This window comes from Ovis canadensis, chromosome 4 (assembly GCF_042477335.2).
Source record: "Ovis canadensis isolate MfBH-ARS-UI-01 breed Bighorn chromosome 4, ARS-UI_OviCan_v2, whole genome shotgun sequence".
NCBI classification, from domain to species: Eukaryota; Metazoa; Chordata; class Mammalia; order Artiodactyla; family Bovidae; genus Ovis; species Ovis canadensis.
In genome coordinates, this window is record NC_091248.1 from 75630598 (window position 1) to 75644088 (window position 13491).

Here is a 13491-nt window from a genome sequence, read left to right on the forward strand (position 1 = left end):
TTTTAAACATAACAAAAAAAAAAAGAGAGAGAGAGAGATAAACAAAGAAAAGAAGGGAGATTTAAATGAGATTTTCAATGATTTATTTCTAGTATTTTTTATATTTCTTATCTTTGTTCTTTGCTCTTTTCCAAGACAAATGAAATTCAATAAATGTCTGATTGAAGCTAAAGATTTGCTACTTTTAATTCACTTATGATTTACATCTTTGTCTTAAATTCTCTGATTTTAGGACCATGCTCTTATAACTACTTTCGGTACTTTCATTTTCTGTTTTCACTAACTTTTATGGAACAAAAAGATAAGAATAAAATTTTAAATTTCCTCTGTATAGCACAAGCACTACCACATAGAGAAAGGCAGTGATGAAAATCTGAATTGTCTGCTGACAGATATTGTGGCAGGGGTGCAGCCTAGAATAGCAGCCGATCAGGAAATTCATGAAAGTTCACGTTTAGTGCAGAAAGGAAGGATGTAGTGTGCACACATAATATCACTTCATTTTGCAGTGAAAGTCCGTTTCCCTGACTATGGCATAGATGAAAAATTTTAAAGGCCAAGTTGCAGATCTCAAAGCACCAAAAAACAATAAGCAGTACCAGGCTTCTTTGATTCCATTAACTGTGTGCAATAGTCAGACTCAGTGATATTATACTGCAGGAACAAACAGCCCCTAAAATCTTAATAGCATAACACAATAAATATTTACTCACTCACACTACATTGTCCATCAGGGATCACCATGGAGCTCTGTTCCAGTACTCACTGGTGGAGCAGCTGCCTTCTAGAACATTGTTCAGGCCCGTGGCAAAGAGAAAGGGCATGCTAGAGGATCTCATACAACCAAACATGGCAAATGTCATTTCTGCTCACAACGCGTAGGCCAGACCTGTCAGTGGCCCTCCTAATCACAAGGGAGTCCCAAAGTCAGAAATATTTTGCAAATAAATATTCAGTGTGTGTGTGAGAGAGTGTGTGTGTCAGGGGCAGGGAAGTGTATTTGCATGCATTTATCCTTATAGCCCACTAAGATATTTTCTGTTTCTTTTGCCAACAGGCATATTGATCCTCTCCCAGAAATGACCACTCCTGAGAAATTGTACTCCAAGGTCACGCAGACTCTGCAGTATCTAAATTCCCACCTGCCAAACGGCAGTCATGTTATTTTATATGGCTTACCAGATGGAAGATTTCTCTGGGATCATTTGCATGACAGATATCATCCTCTTGGTATCAGAGATTCTTTTACTCTTTAACAATGTCAGTGTATTCATAGTTCAAATATATGTAGCTCAATTATATAAGAATACACCTAAAATGTCACCAGAACAAATCAAGGAGAGAGTACCCGGGTACAGGATCTAAAGGTCAGTATCCAAAGGTGGTCAGAACCATATCAAAGTCAGACAGGGCAGACACAGTTAGTAAAGAATTTGGACAAATTGAAAGGTACGAGTTTAAATAAGGAAACTCCTTCGCTGAAGGTGAGATACAGAACACAGAGCAAGCCAGCGAAGTCCAAACAAGAGACAGAAAGGGGACAAACAAGTCCAAGGGAAGGATTTCTCCAGACCTCAGTGGTGAGTGCCCCCTGGTGGCCAGAATTCTAATGGATTCTGTGCACCCTGAATCTTCCCTGGTAGCTCAGCTGACAAGGAATCCATCTGCAATGCAGGAGACCCTGGTTCAATTCCTGGGTCAGGAAGATCTGCTGGAGACAGGATAGGCTACCCATTCCAGCGTTCTTGGAATTCCCTGATGGTTCAGCTGGTAAAGAATCTGCGTACAATGTGGGAGACCTGGGTTCAATCCCTGGGTTCAGAAGATCCCCTGGAGAAGGGAGAGGCTACCCACTCCAGTATTCTGGCCTGGAGAATTCCATGGACTGTATAGTCCATGGGGTCACAAAGAGTCAGACACAACTGAGTGACTTTCACTTTTACTTTCTGTATACTCTAGTGACCAGTTGGGAGTTCTATAGAACACAGTCTTCTAGAAGCTTTGGTCCCTGCTTCTACATTTTTGGAGTCCTTGGCTCTGAAATGCTTTAAAGTTCCAGGAAATTTCTAATAGCACGTGTAGCATTCCAGACGCTTTACAAAGACTGTGAAAGTAGTAGTAATTCACCTTGGGAAGAGCTGCCATTACAGATCCTTAAAACAATTCTGTAAGATAAATGTTTCTATTAATTCCACTTGATTGATGAAAAAAACTAAGGCTCAGAAAGGTTGCGTAGCTTGCCAAATGTTGCACAGCTTATTATATATGTAACCTGGGTGTAGCAGGGTTCTTTTTCTGTGTTTCAGGGAAGAATGTCCTTTAAAAAAATACTCATTGTATGCCATGTGCTGTTCAAGACACTGTGTAACCATAAGTGAACATTATAGTCAAAAATCTCAGCCAGCATAGGCTTAGGTTACAGTGGGAAAAAGATTCCAAAAGTCAGAAAAGGCTGAGTGTTACTAGAGAAAATTAAACAAAGGGCAGATGGGAAGCGCTGGTCTCAGGCCTCTCAGAGAGGCATCTATAAGGAGAGGCCTGCTGCTGCTGCTACTGCTAAGTCGCTTCAGTCATGTCCAACTCTGTGCGACCCCAGAGATGGCAGCCCACTAGGCTCTCCCATCCCTGGGATTCTCCAGGCAAGAACACTGGAGTGGGTTGCCATTTCCTTCTCCAATGCATGAAAGTAAAAAGTGAAAGTGAAGTCACTCAGCCATGTCCGACTCTTAGCGACCCCATGAACTGCAGCCCACCAGGCTCCTCCGTCCATGGGATTTTCCAGGCAAGAGTGCTGGAGAGGGGTGCCATTGCCTTCTCCAAGGAGAGGCCTGGGGACCATCATCTCAGCCCCATATTGACAGCACCTATGCCAGTCTCTCATGGAAAGAGACTGTCCCTTCCCTGGTATTGCCAGGTCTGCCACCTTAGACCAACCCTGGAGGTGCAAGCAGTTTCTTGTGGGTCAGATGAGCAATTCAGAGAGGGGTGACCCGAAACTCCTTCCTTTGTGTCCTCCATAGTGGGTGGAGGAGAGAGCTTTCCCTTGCATCTGTAACATCCCTGTGTCTTTTCAGTCCTCTCATGCCCTCTTCCTGCAGCTCCTGTTTAATCCAACCTCCCTACCACCTCCCTCAGCAAGTTCCACCCCTCCCCACACAAGAAAAGAGCAGGGACCCTTTAACCAGCTCTCAAAGGGCTCTGATCCCTTCACTGAGTTCCCCTTACTGGGGGACGATAGGAGACATCCACACACCACACTCCCTACCAGTGGACTAATGTCATTTTCTTCTTCAGTTATGAAATGTACTATGAATGTTATTATTGTCTAAGATTTAGCCTCTCATAAGTAAAGCATGTTCCACCTGTTCACATGGCTTCGACCACACCCTTAAGAAATGATTGTGTGATTACACAGTGAACTTTACTCCATTCTGGGCTGCCTTGGACATGTAAAGGACAACCACTTGGGCTGAGAATATCTCTTTGAGCCATTGGGGATGAAAATTTCAGTTCCCCTAACAAATGTTTTCAGATTCCCTGGTGGCACAGATGGTAAAGAATTTGCCTGCAATGCAGGAGACCTGGGTTTGATCCCTGGGTTCGGAAGATCCCCTGGAGGAGGGCATGGCAACCCACTCCAGTAGTCTTACCTGGAGAATCCCCATGGATAGAGGAGCCTGGTGGGCTACAGTCCATTGGGTTGAAAAGAGTTGAACATGATTGAGTGACTAAGCATGGCACAACAGATGTTTTCAGATTCCTAGATTTCACCCATGCTAAGAAATGCTTAGGGAAGGGAACTTGGAGGCAGGGAAAACGTGCTCCCAATTTACTCCATCACACCAGTAGGGACTTGACTTTGGGTTTTCTGACTTCAGATCCTATTCCCTTTCCATGAACTGCAGTTAGACTGTATCCATAGGTTTTTTCAGATATGCCATGCAATTCCCTTGACTCAATCATAGTATTTAAAAATGACTCCACTTAATTTGGAAGAGAGCAAGGAAAGGAAAAAGGAGATTGATCAGGAACTCAATCACTTGGAGGATTTTCTCAGCCAGTGGTTCTCATCCAGGGACTACCCACCCAATCCCACTCATTATCATATCACACCTGGAGATACAGAGTGCTACTGGCATCCAAGGGTTAGAATCCAAGGATGTTCCTAAACATCCTACAATGCACAGGACAGCCCCTTCACAACCAGGAATGTCAACAGTACCAAGGCTGAGAAACCCAGCTCTAGGCTTTGTCTTGAGAAGGCAATGGCACCCCACTCCAGTACTCTTGCCTGGAAAATCCCATGGACAGAGGAGCCTGGTGGGCTGCAGTCCATGGGGTCACGAAGAGTTGGCTACAACTGAGCAACTTCACTTTCAATTTTCACTTTCATGCACTGGAGAAGGAAATGGCAACCCACTCCAGTGTTCTTGCCTGGAGAATCCCAGGGACAGGGGAGCCTGGCGGGCTGCCGTCTAGGGGGTCGTACAGAGTCGGACACGACTGAAGCGACTTAGCAGCAGCAGCAGCAGCAGCAGCAGCAGGCTTTGTCTTATCCTCAAACAGCCTCCCTCCAGCCGCTGATCTAGACTAGCATTTCACAGCACAAAAGCAAAAGGTGGAACAAGTGTGTTCTATAAACAACCCTAGTTTGGTGCATTGGGGCAGGGGAGAGGGATCCAATTAGGGAGAAAGTTGAAATCACCTAAAATTTCTAATGTTTTTCAGTTATTATTCATATCTTAAATTATCCCTGCTGTCTGGTTGCTATGGGAAATAAGTGTTGAATTCCTCAAGAAGCATCAGGGTCCTTCCTAGGCAGCCTGGGGAAGGAGGTGGGATTTACCCAGCATCCTCATTCCTCCTCTGGCAGGCTCCTAACTCACATAAGACGACACGGTTGAGTAGGGGGCTGCTGCCTTCACATCATCTCCATTCTGTTTCTGCTCTACCTCCAATCTTTGGATCTTTGTTCCCACAAGACAGGAACCAGCAGTGAAACAAGTTAATGCTGGGTCAGTCTCAAGGCTTGGTTGCTCTGCCCAGGTTAGGGTGAATCTCATCTTAATCAATAGCCAAACACCTGAGTCTGGTTCCTGGGTCATAGTGCTCAGGGTTGTACAAGAAATTAAGAGGGGGTTTCCATTTATTTCTGCCTTTGAGCCAAGAAACATGATGATAATCTGTAGATTTGACTTTAGCCGCCCCTTAAGGATTAAGAAAGAGGCCAGGGATCAAACGGGATTGGGGAAGAAGCCCTAGGTCAGTGATTACATTCTCTGCTGCCTCAATAGTACAAGTGGGAATTCAGCCCATCTATTCAGGAAAGAGGTTAAATGCCACAGCATCAGATCAGCAGCCAGTGGAGGCCCAGAACAAGAATGGGTGTCTAGCTAACTCCCACCAGGGAAGAAGGAGCTAGAACACCCTCCTTAGCATCATTCCTCTTAGCCTTGTTTGCGAATCACCACCCAGTAACTGCCTGGCTGCCAAGGGCTGTGACAGCCCCACAATCTCTACTAGCAATTAGAATTCCTGGTGAGAAAGTAGGTCTCACACATTAGGATTGTACTTGCATAGATCTTTTGAGAAAGTTTATTCTTGACCAGGAATGTGTCCTCTCAGGCACAGCCTATGAGGAAGGCAATCTTTCTGTTAATATGTCTGAGATATTAATTATCTAAAGATGATGCTAAGGTGAAGTTCTTGTCCTCTAAGGAGAGGGAAAAGACAACTACACTGGGGAAAAGATTATACAGATCCTGACAGTAAAATTACCCTGGGGCCAACGACATTTGTACAGGCATTCTGGGAGCTACCCAAAGGGTTAGACTGTGGTCAAGAAATCTGGGAGTGCTGGCTACAAGTAAGCCTGCCGTATGGCCTTCATTGAAGGGCTTCTGCCATAAAACATTGGCAACAACTTCATTTTGCCTCAGTTATTCTTAAACTGAAACCTAGTGCATTTTAAAATACCCCACCTTCCGTTTTCTTTCTAGCTTCATCTCTGTTTAAATTAATGTTGTACAAAGTTTTAACACACTTAGATGGTACTTCATGAAGGTGTGGCTGATCTTTGTTGGTACTAGGCCTTAATTAGCACTTTTTATTTTTATTTATTAGTACCAAGCTTTTCTTAGCACCAAAATTTCAGTTATGGTCCCAACCTTAAATACACTCCAAAAACTGCCATAAAGAACTTACACATAACTGAGACATGAGCTGCTGCTATAGCAGCTGGGGTAGAAGATACCCTTTGATCTTAAGAGGGAGTATAGGGTATCCACTGGGCCAACCCATGGGCTCCCAGCCCTTACACACACACACACACACACACACACACACACACACACACACACACAGATTGTTCCACTATTGTGAGACAGCCCTCTTGTCCCTCTCCTGGGCATTCATGACCACCTTTCTTCATCAGATTTACTTTCTACAAGGAGTTGTAGAGACAACCTCTTTGCACGTTTAGGTAGGATCAGTCTTTTTTTTTTTTTTTTTTAATTTTTATTTTATTTTTTTTATTTTTTAAATTTTAAAATCTTTAATTCTTACATGCATTCCCAAACATGAACCCCCCTCCCACCTCCCTTCCCATAACATCTTTCTGGGTCATCCCCATGCACCAGCCCCAAGCATGCTGCATCCTGCGTCAGACATAGACTGGGGATTCAATTCACATGATAGTATACATGTTAGAATGTCATTCAGGATCAGTCTTTATACCAGGGCTCCTCGATATGGAAAAATACCATTAAAGTAACAGGGATAAAAAGTAATACATAAAAAGAAAAAGTGAATAGCAAACTGACAGTTTCAATCAGTGGAAAAAAGCGTAAGAACCATTTTCATTCTTCCCCATCTTTCAACCATAAGCCCATCACAAGCACTCTCAGTCAGCCTTTCATATGAACAGACCCAGACACCCTAACCTTTAATAGGCAGAAATACCAGAAAGAGGGGAAACCAACCTATTACATCTCTCCCATTTATCTTCTAACTACAGTTAATGTGCCCTTATCCCATCCACAGACCTACCTACTCACCTAAGAACTTCCTCTCTGTCAACCTGATCTGATTAGAGACAGAACCAGAATAGCCAGGAGATAGAGGGGAAGGAACAGGGACTGGGAGATGATGCAGAGGAGGATATGCCTTGTGGTCTAATCCTAACATGTGCTGGGACCTCAGCAGTAGCATAGTAGGAAGAGGGGAGTAATCTGGGAGGCAGCAAGGCTATGGATCAGCTTAGCCCCCGCAGGGGAGACAGCAGATGACTTCTCCAGCACCCAGGAGCAGGATAAACCCCAGTCCCTGTGGATATCAGTGAAGTCCAGTCTTTCAGATGAGGAAGAAGAGGGTGTAGAAATGTTTCTTACGGCCAGGCATGAGGTGCCACTTCTGGCAGGTTGAAGAGACTTCAGCCACCAGACAGGGGAAAGAGAGAGAGAGGCCACCAGGTGAGAATCAGGGCCAAGCAGGTTGTCAGGGCCCCAGCCACGCTCTCCAAGGTTTGTTACATGGCCCCCGTACCAACAAAGAAACAAGATTGCAGAGGGAAGGCTGGCACTCAGGGGCTGGATCAGCAAGAGCCAAGGCCTCCCGGCAGTGGAGAGTTGAGGGTGGAGATGCAGGTTGGAGGCGTCAGTCCTTGCAGCTGGGCTAGGCTGAGACAGGCAGGGACACACACAGAAGGAGGCAAATTGCAAAAGTACATGCACGCACACACACACACACAAAGAGGGAAGCAGACTCAGTGATGGAGAGCAGGATCTTGGAGAAAGATGGGGGCTGAGAGCTCCATGGGGAGTCTATAAAATGAAAGTGAAGACAAGACCCAGTAGCTTGGGATTCATCTAAAATGTGAAAATGCAGACACCTTTGGAGCACAGAGAAGGCCCTGCGTGTCACTGTGACTTTAATGGCGATAATAAGCCTGCGGTTTTCCAGTCCTGGGATTCACTCACCCACACAGAGACATAATATATTTTTCCTCTACGACAAGAAAATTGAATCTATCTTTCAGTCTAACTGATCTGAGGTATAAGTGAAAAATAAGACTGTGTTCTATCACCTTTAATCTTTCTCTTCGCTCCGAGATAGGCCCTATTATTTTCCTTTATTTTTTCGGGCGTGAGAGAAGTGTTAATGGATAAGACATCAGTCATTCACCCCTGAAATGCGGGAGAGCCTGGATTTTGTGTCCCAGCTGCAGCATGAAAGTTGAATTGCCTCTGGGGTGAAGTAGCGGGGGAGCAGGTGGGGAGTGGGGGATAGGGTGGAAGGGCCAGGGGTGGGAGGTGTGAAGAGAAAATGAATTATGCCCCCAGATTCTGGGTCTAGAGTTGATATTTGGAAAGGCTCTGCATGAGCTTGCATTTGGTGCTTATCACTTTATTCTTATGTACTCCTTTAACTTGCACCAAAAACAGAGCCTGTCTATTAATGAGGGCTCAAGTAAGAGAACTGGTGGGCCATGAAGGGCTATAACATATCAGCTGCTCCCATTCAATGGCTGCCCAAGCACTTGAGGAAAACTTCAGTTCACCAAACTATAAAACAGAGCATGATCAGACCTTCAGACACTCGATTGTCCTCTCGTAATTGGAATATTTATTTATTTAATTGGGTCAGACGTCAGTGTTTCATAAACACAAAAGGAGGATTTGGTCAACTACACCCTGCATGCTCCCTGGGCCCCATGTTTGATATCATTGCCAAGAGAAACCCGCTGCTCTGCCAAGTCCTTCGTTAGTGGTGTTCTGGTCCATATGGTGCCCTGTATCCCTCTCCCCGGAGTCCTGCCCTAGCCCATGACAAGAGCTCAAGATGGGAGTGAACTCCTTAGGGCTTCTCCCCGACTCTGGGTCTCAAAGTCTAGGGAGCTCAGAAAGAAAGAATTCCTAGGCTTCCTCAAGAGCAATACCAAGTGCAAAACCCGGGAAGATCCCTGGGGACACCAGCCATCGTCAAGGGAGGCAGGATCACCCATCAGGGTCCCTAGTTGGCTGCTGTATCTCTGAGTGCATGCCGCAGGCCAGATCCCTCTGTTTTCCAGGCCAGCTCAACAAGGACGTGACCTACGCGCATTTCTACTCCTTCCTGAACTGTCTCCAGGTGAGCTCACGCTGACTCCTTCCAAGGGCCTGTTCCCATGATCCGCACCATTCTTTTGTATTCAAAGTGTTTTCCTGCTCTCAGGTCAGCCCCTGCCGCAGCTGGATGTCTTCCAACAAGACGCTGCGGACTCTCACTTCAGAGGTAGGGCTGTCGTGGGTCCTTTAATCCCATCTTTGAGCATTCTCTCCGTGTTTGCTGAAGGACTTTCATTGGGGATGGGGTTTTGGCAGGGCAATGGCCTCCAAGCTGGTGAATTAGAAAAAGACAAATTCAAACTCTTGGATGCTTGAGGAGCCAAGAGAACGTGGGGTGCCCTGTCTCCCCACTCTGCCTCACTGAGCCTGTCATCTTGCCAGTTTCTCTTTGTGTGCCTCTCTCTTGGATGCACGTTATGCATGTACGCACACACAGAGATGTCTGTGAAAGCTTGTCCTAGACATATTTGTAGAGTCAGAGAAATGAGCAAGGGTAGGTATACACAGAGCTGGAAGTCTCCCAAGGCAAGGGAGGACCAGATGCCCCAGAGCCTTCCTTTCTTCTCTGAGAAAGGTCCCCACATTTCTTTCACAGATGGTAAATAATCTCTTTGTAAGGAATTTATTTAAAAGTTTTTACAAGGGAAATATGTTTCAATTTTTTTAGAATTTGGAATATAAAACAATACAAAAAACATTAACAAAAATCACTCAAAATCTCACCACCCAAAATTAATATGTATATCTTTCCAGTATTACTTTCATATCTAGTTATTTTGGGGACTTTGCCTACATAGTATCAGAACACACGCATTGTTTTATACCTTCTAATGTTCATAATTATTCCTCCACATCGTAATTTTGTAATCATTTTAGAATACAGAGTACATGAACATACCATGGTTTATTTCATCTCTTGGTGTTGGACATATGAGTTGTTTCTAATTTTCCACTATGATATATAGCATTGTGATGAACCTTTTTATATATAAAAATGTATGTCTTTGTGTGGCATGTCTATTTTCTTAAGATAAATTCCTAGAAAATTATTGGGTCAAAGAGTGCACCAGGTCTGATCCGTATCACCAAATTGTTCTCTAGAAAGGTTAAACAAATTGACATTCTCAATCACATATCCCATGGCAATACTCTTTATTATCACAATTGTTCATCTTTTCCTTGACAATACCATGGGGAGAAAATGGTATCTTATTACTTTAATTTGCACTGATTTGGTTCCTAATGAATTTTAACAGTTTTGTACATTCGTTCGTTGGCCATTTGTGCATGAACAGAATTTAATATGCAGAGCTGCTCTCTGCTGATGACTTGCAGTGGGGGTGGGAGTGGGAACTATTGATTTCTTTGTTCTGCCTGAATTATCTCCCTAAAGCCCAAGTCTAGGTTTCATGAAATTCTCCTTGTTTCCTTTGCATTCAGAGAGCAGAACAACTCTCCAAAACGCTGAAAAAAATTGCAACCAGCCAGAAATTTAAGAACTTCGACCTTTTCTACTTAGATTTTGACTTCCAAGAAAGTAAGTTTTGCTTGGTTTAGGTATTGACAAAAGACAAAAGCAGCAGCCACCGTTCAGAGCCTGCCTGGGCGAGGTGTTTGTTACAAGCGAACAGGCAGTAGTGTGGACAGGGTCACTGTTGCCCATCCTGACATATTAATAGCTCTTGAGTATTGGAAGAAATAAAGTATGAGACTCTCTCTGGAAAGGTGGAAGCTTAGCATCACTTCCTTATTTCACCATTATTTTAGAATCCCTGCAGCAATAGAGCCAGTGACCAGTCAGAAACAGCTCTGGGCTGGGAGCCAATAGGTCAGTGAAATCATCTTACTTATTCTTGACAGTGTAGTAATGCCCTGCTTATGAATGGGCTAAGGATGAGTGTGACAGGCCTGAGGGATAAGCCCATGTCTCTTCTCATGGGCACTGGATTCCCTAAGGACTCAAAGCAAGGCAGATTCCCAGCCCCCTCACATGATGAAACAAATAAGAGTCTCAAAGGGAGGGACTTCAGATGCCTATGGCAAAATGGACAAACCATATCCCAGCTTTCTGGAAAGAACATTGCTGCTGCTTTTCTAGCACTCTCTCCAAACACTGGGGTCACTGATGAGTGGTCACAAGAAAGCAAGCATGATTACTGGATTTATCCTTTCCATCTTGACTCCGAAAAATTATCTATTGACTTTAATCCTTCCAGTCCCATTTTCATTTCTAAGTAATTGTTATACAAGACAAAAGCCTCTGTTGTTTGACTGCCAGCTGAGATGATGCTAACGAAAAGCTTTGCAGTATGTGCAAAGGATGGACAATTTCTCATAAGGAGTTTATCATCTCTATCTCCCCACCCCCAGCTCCCCCAGCCCCAGCGTCTGGGATGAAGCAGATGGCCGTCATGAATTATCAAATATTGCATTAGCTGACACGTTTTGCATTGTAGACTCTAGTACTTCAATTCTGAACATCTTTTCAACAAGACTGATCTCTCTTAACTAGATTTCCTGCCTAGGTGATACATATTTCCCTCATGGGGAGAGACATTTTGATAAATAACCTCTCATTAAAATGCAGAGTTAAAACCTCATTAATGAATTCCTGGTGAAAACAAATGTACCACTAAGCAATCTTTGATCATCACCAACCCTGAATGTAGAAAAAGGTTTTAAAAATATAATAATGCCTAGCTTTCACTAGAGACGTTCCCATTTCCACAGTAATCTCTAGCTCTGTCATTTGTTATTTTGGGGACTGTTGGAAATTCCCTGAACATTTTCAAACTCTCCTTTCCAGACCTGGAAACAGAGACACTGTATCTAGATAACAAGTCTTTGTGATGATTGTGTGAAATAATGTCTGCTGCTGCTACTGCTAAGTCATGTCAGTCATGTCCGACTCTGTGCGACCCCATAGACGGCAGCCCACTAGGCTCCCGTCCCTGGGATTCTCCAGGCAAGAACACTGGAGTGGATTGCCATTTCCTTCTCCAATGCATGAAAGTGAAAAGTGAAAGTGAAGTCCCTCAGTCGTGTCCGACTCTTCGCGACCCTATGGACTGCAGCCTACCAGGCTCCTCTGTCCATGGGATTTCTCAGGCAAGAGTACTGGAGTGGGTTGCCATTGCCTTCTCTGAAATAACGTATAATCCTCCTAAATGCCATGCCTAGAACATAACCAGCACCTAGGAAAGAGCACCATTCTCTCATACCGTGGCCACTTAATACACAGCTCAGAATGAACAGGCTCCATACAGCAAATGCAGAGCCCTAGGCCCCACTCCTAATTAGGACCTGCCTATCAGAATCTGTCTGCATCTGGACATAATCCACAGATGATCCATACACTCATTAAAACTTAATCAGTGGGGCTCCGATAATGCTCCAAGATTAAGAACTTAGTCACTTAATCATCATATTTTTACTAAGCCCTCCTATGTGCTGTACAGGTGCTGGGAATATAGTTAACAAAACAGAACAGTCCTTCTCTTCATGAAAGATATAGAGAAAAGAGCTTCCTCCCAGACCCCATCCTTACCAGCATTCCACATGCTTGGAAGCAGAGGTTCCTCAGCACATTCTTATCCTCAGAGCAGCAGTAAATTCAGTTTTAAAGTTTCAGTTAAACTGAACATGCTGCATCAACATGGTGATTGATCACCTTACTGAGAAACCTCCCAGGTATCTCTCCTTGTTTGTCGATTCTCATCAGTAGTCCAAGGAATTTCCTGAAATTTTTTAATTCCCTGATATTGAAGGTCCAGTTTTGGTACAGGGATTTCTTTGCCTTCTCCATATGAGGTTAGTCTCCACTAGAGAAGACCCAGTGGGAGGGAGAGGGGTGACAGAGGAAATGGTACCCTGGGACCTGCCTCTGGAAACATCCAACAGAGCATCCCACATTTAATAGCTATGTGCCAGCACGTGCGCTTCTGAAAGAGCTGGAATCTCTATCTACTTTTCAGAACGTCTATGCTGACATCTTCACCTCTGCCCAGTGTTAGACTACTCCTAAAAGAATGCCTGCCTTGAGACTTTAGCATTTTTCCAGGGCAGGCAGAGGGCGCATCCACTCTAGATCCATCTCCATGAATAGCCTCCAACACACACACTCAGTCATGTCCAACTCTTTGCGACCCCGCGGACTATAGCCCACCAGGCTTCTCTGTCCATGGAGTTTTCCAGGCAAAAATGCTGGAATGGGTTGCCATGCCCTCCTCTGGGGGAATCTTCCCAATCCAGGGATCAAACTCACATCTCTGGTGTCTCCTGCCTTGGCAGGTAGTTTCTTTACCACTGCACCTCCTGGGAAACTCGATGGAGTCATTTATTAAGTCTGCAGTCTCAGTAGTCCCATGAAAATCTCTGCTCTCATTTC

General features: G+C 44.4%; 1 protein-coding gene across 1 annotated transcript in view; it reads left to right on the top strand.

Moving 5' to 3' along the window:
- Positions 1-13491, top strand: part of AOAH (acyloxyacyl hydrolase) — a 197201-nt gene that overhangs the window by 165459 nt on the left and 18251 nt on the right. The window contains exons 16-19 of the mRNA XM_069588031.1: positions 1058-1230; positions 9068-9126; positions 9211-9270; positions 10545-10641. Coding sequence (XP_069444132.1) covers positions 1058-1230; positions 9068-9126; positions 9211-9270; positions 10545-10641 — 389 coding nt within the window. The remainder of the gene's footprint in view (positions 1-1057; positions 1231-9067; positions 9127-9210; positions 9271-10544; positions 10642-13491) is intronic.